This window comes from Crocuta crocuta, unplaced genomic scaffold (assembly GCF_008692635.1).
Source record: "Crocuta crocuta isolate KB4526 unplaced genomic scaffold, BGI_CrCroc_1.0 scaffold1153, whole genome shotgun sequence".
In the NCBI taxonomy this organism is placed as follows: domain Eukaryota; kingdom Metazoa; phylum Chordata; class Mammalia; order Carnivora; family Hyaenidae; genus Crocuta; species Crocuta crocuta.
Genome location: NW_027527464.1, coordinates 10,678 through 15,212, shown reverse-complemented (window position 1 = coordinate 15,212; position 4,535 = coordinate 10,678). Strand labels below are relative to the sequence as shown.

The 4,535-nt window shown below is 56.5% G+C and overlaps 1 protein-coding gene across 8 annotated transcripts in view; it reads right to left on the bottom strand.

Annotated features, from left to right (window-relative positions):
* Positions 1-1,285: 1,285 nt before the first annotated feature.
* Positions 1,286-4,535, bottom strand: part of LOC144231329 (DLA class I histocompatibility antigen, A9/A9 alpha chain-like) — a 3,583-nt gene continuing 333 nt past the window's right edge. The window contains exons 2-8 of one of the 8 annotated variants that reach the window (XM_077763785.1): positions 4,124-4,393; positions 3,578-3,853; positions 2,718-2,993; positions 2,487-2,600; positions 2,026-2,058; positions 1,837-1,884; positions 1,286-1,705 (exon numbers count right to left, since the gene is read on the bottom strand). In XM_077763785.1, the coding sequence (XP_077619911.1) occupies positions 1,677-1,705; positions 1,837-1,884; positions 2,026-2,058; positions 2,487-2,600; positions 2,718-2,993; positions 3,578-3,853; positions 4,124-4,393 (1,046 nt within the window). In that variant the 3' untranslated portion in view covers positions 1,286-1,676. The other 7 variants (XM_077763755.1, XM_077763758.1, XR_013335067.1 and 4 more) reach the window with 7 other exon arrangements.

Genomic DNA, 4,535 nt, shown 5'->3' with positions numbered 1-4,535 from the left:
TAGTATGTAATACATGTAACATACAAAATATGTGTTAAAGAACTGTTTATGTTATCAAAAGGCTTCCAGTCAACAGAAGGCTATTACTACTTAAGTTCTAGGGGGTCTCAAAAGTTATACTTAAATTTTTGACTGCACAGTGGGGTCACTGCCCTCAATCCCCACATTGTTCCAGGGTCAAGTGGAGTCTGGCCCTCACTACTAGACTATATCCTCCACAAGCTCAGCACATTTGCCTCTTCTTAGTCACTGAGGTGTCCTAGATGAAAAAATAGGGACCTGTATATGGCACACAACATTACCCGTGGACCGAGTGATCAGCGGACAGGACCTTTCCCTTCTGGATAAGCCTCAGGCACAGCTGGTCCGTGGCAGCTCCCACACAAAGTGCCCCTTACTCTCAGTGCCACCTCTACTTCTCCCCCAGGGCTGTTTCCCCCACCTCTCAGCTCAGCTCCCCCCTCCCACAGCGGTTCCCCTGCACAGCACAGCACACAGTTAGTTACAGTCCTGTCTTCAGAAACACTGTACTTAGGCTCTATAGAGCCCTTTCTCCAACCAAATAGAAATCTCCGTGAGACCCTGCTTTATAAATCCATGAATCTGGATGGGAGCCAGCACCAGCATCACTAGAACTAGGGCAGGGAGAGGGGGCAGTGAGGCAGGGAAGGTAGAAACTAACTGAAGTTTAATAACCAAGAGAAACTCTCAGACTCCTCCTCTCTACCTCCAGAATCTAAAGAATGATCCAGGAGACAACTCTAGAGGGAGGGGAAGAGATAGATGAATCTGAAACTCACCTATCCATACCACAGAGACTCCTGTGTGCAGGGCCCAACTAGGCCTGTGGGAACAGTAGCCCAAAGGACTCCTGGTGCTATAGTAGCTACTGCCAGGGTTATCCAGGTAGAATGGGACCGGAACTCGTACACAAGAGCAAGAAAAGGCCTGATGCTCCACATAAAAAAGGGAAAAAAAAAAACACCCAAAAGATGGGGCTGAGACCCAGGATGGCGCCTGGGCTGATCCAGTCACAGGAAGCTCTTGCTGCACAAGGTCCTAGTGACAGGTGACATCCAAGTCCCTGTGATCACAGGTCCTGGGGAGACAAAGTTCCACAGAAGGGTCAAGGACAAGAAGCAGGGACAGGACCCAGCTGAGGAGTAAACATGTCACACTAATGATGCACTGAGCACCGACTGGGCACAGGCCCCGTCCACGCTCGGCTCCTCACAGCTCTCTCCTGTCCGTACCTGTAACAGACACAGCATAGCAAACATGCGGGTCTAGAAGGTTCTCAGTGCTTTTATTTATTTTCTGTTGCAACTTTACAAATCTCTTTTATTTCCTCATCACCCCCATATACCCAGAATTTAAAAACACAGATTCATATCTGGATTCTCATTTTCAATAGGGAAGTAATGCGTCAGTACTCTGTCCAACATGAAATAAAGATGAGGATGGAGACGGTCCAGCCCTGCCTCTGCAGGAACAGGAGAGCAGATCAGAAAGGGAACAGTAATCAGTACGGGGAGGGGTCACGGTGGGCAGGGTGGGCCAGTCTCCTGCGTCTCACACTATGCTAACAGGAACACAGACACATTCTGACACCATCTGCAGACAGAGAAGTTGGGGTTCTTGTCACCAAGTGAGAGTGCGAATAGATCCTGTATTGCTCAGTCTACGACGGGCCACTGGCCTTCCACTGTGACAAAAAAATAATCATGAAGACATTTAGGTCAGTCACAGAAGTGCCTCATCCTCAACAGCCCCTCCCATGTCAAAGTGTCCCTAGTGCCCCCACTCCTCCCCACTTCAGGCCCTCGAGAGTCTTACGTTTAGGAGCTGTGGGAGACACATCAGAGCCCTGGGCACTGTCATCACCTGGGGTAGAACAAACAGGACGTGATCAGAGCCACAGGAGATGAGACTAAAAGAGGAGCTATGGGGGGGAAGGGAGTGAGCTCCCCATGGGGTCCTGCCTACACTACCCTAGGGTTTCAGGGATCACCCCTCCATACTTACGTGCAGCATGACAGTAGCTTGGTACTTTTCCTGCTGTGGGAAGACAATATCATGCTAGAGACCTGGGACAGCTGGGCCATGAGGTCCTACAGCAACCTCCTAGTCCTGGTCCACAATGAAGTTTCCAGAATTCTGACTGAAGACCCAGGACAGGATGGGGAAACATGAAGAAAGAGGTGTGGGGTCTCTGGCCCACCTAACTTGCTGGAGGTCTGATCTCAGCAGGAACCTTCCTCTTTCTCCCGTCACTGCTGGGAATCAGGTCCCCATCACCAGAACTAACAAGTGAAGATCTGTCCATTTTCACAAGTGCTTTGCTGCAGAGGGAAGGTCAGTAACGGCTCCAGAGTGGGCAGGTGCAGGGTGTGGATGGGACTTCCCAGGAACAAGGCAGGACCATGTGCTACCTAGGAACCCCCCAGCGGGACAAGACAACTCAGATCCCCCCACTCTGTTCCTACCTGAGTACTTCTTCCTCCAGATCACAGCTCCAACCACAACAGTGACCACAAGGACAGCGACAGCCACACCAGCAATGATGCCCGGGATGGGGATGGAGGGCTGAGGAGGCGGCTCTGGAAAGGGAAGGAAGGTGAGGGGCCCACACCTCCGGCTTCAGTCCTGACTTTGTGAACTTCTCCAGAAGGGCCCTGCTCTCCCTGACACCAGGCTCTACCCCAAACCCTTCTTACCCCATCTCAGGGTGATGGGCGCGGGCAGCCCCTCGTGCTGCACGTGGCACGTGTATCTCTGCTCCTCTCCAGAAGGCACCACCACAGCCGCCCACTTCTGGAAGGTCCCATCTCCCCCAGGCCTGGTGTCCACAAACTCTGTGTCCTGGGTGTGGTCCTCCCCAACCCGCTGCCAGGTCAGGGTGATCTCCGCAGGGTAGAAGCCCAGGGCCCAGCACCTCAGGGTCACCTCATGGTCAGAGATGCGGTGGTGGGTCACGTGTGTGCTGGGAGATTCTGAGGAAGAAGAAGCAGAAAATCCACACTAGGGGTACCTTCAGGGGCCACTGAGACTGCATCCATGTGAGCATCCTGAGGTGGACAGGGCTACAAGCACAAGACAGAGACACCAGTCTAGCTTTTGGGATCTCCTGGTCCTTGTTAGGTTCTGGAATCATGCAGAGAGCCTGGGGAGGAGACTGCAGGTCTAAGGTGGGGGCCACACCATTGACTGTGGTGGAGGGTGAATAACTTAAAAAACCCGGAGTCAGATCTCCAAAGATGTTCTCAGGGAGAACAAGGCCTTGAGAGGGAAGGTCAGGGCTCACCAGGTGGCTGCCAAGGTCACAGGGACCTGCTGATGGGTTATATCAGGGATGGTCTCAGCCTGCGCCCCAGGGGGAGACTGGATCCCTCAGTGTCCTTTAGAGAAAAGCGCCCTCTAGGTGAGTCACCCTCTAGTAGGAATATGAACACCCAGGCGGGTCTCCCTCTTCCCACCCAGCGAGGGGCGCTGTTTTGCCTCTGAGTCCACTTTCCCTTCCTCGTGGGCAGCCAGCCCTAGTGGGGGGGAAATCGGGGCGTCCCCGCGGCCCCTGTACCTACGCGCAGCAGCGTCTCCTTCCCCATCTCCAGGTACCTGCGGAGCCACTCCACGCACGTGCCCTCCAGGTAGTTCCTGTATTGCTCCGCCTCCCCGGCCCCCTCCCACTTGCGGCGGGTGATCTGCGCCGCCGTGTCCGCCGCGGTCCAGGAGCGCAGGTCGTCGTTCAGGGCGATGTAGTCCGCGCCGTCGTAGGCCCACTGACTGTAGCTGCGGAGGAAGCGCCCGTGGGGCCCCAAGTCACAGCCGTGCATATCCTGTAAGGTATGAGACCCTGGCCCCCACCCCGCCCCCGCAGTCAGCCCCGCCCTCAGAGCCCTGCCCCGGAGGTCTGCCCCCAGACTTCCCAGTCTCAACAGGCCAGCGCCAAGTCCAAACCGAAAGTGAAACCGATTAAAAGCTACCGCGGGTTCTCCGGGGTTGAGGGACGGCCACGGGTGGGGGAGGGGAGGGGTGGAGGTTTCCCTCAGACTCAGGGTGGCGCTCGGACTCAGACTCGGGGCGACCCCGGCCCCCGTGGGAATAGGGGTCACGGCCCGCTCACTGGACTCGCTCTGGTTGTAGTACCCGAGGGCGGTCTGCAGGCTCACTCGGAACATCCGTGCTGTCTCCTTGACCCTCCGAGGCTCCCGGTCCCAACACTCCTGCCCCTTCTGCTCCAACCACCGCGCCCGCGGCTCTACCCTCGGACTCGGGGCGTCGCTGTCGAATCGCACGAACTGCGTGTCGTCCACATAGCCGACTTCCAAGTAGCGGGGTTCCCCGCGGCCGGGCCGGGACACGACGGTGGAGAAATACGTCAGGGAGTGGGAGCCTGTGGGCGCGGAGGGATGAGACCCCGTCCGACCCTCCTCCCAGCGCAGGTCCCGGGTCCCAGGAGGTGGTCGGGAGGGCACGGGGCTGGGGGGGAGGAGGGGAGAGCAGGGCGGAGTCGGGGCGGGGGGGGGCGGCGGACA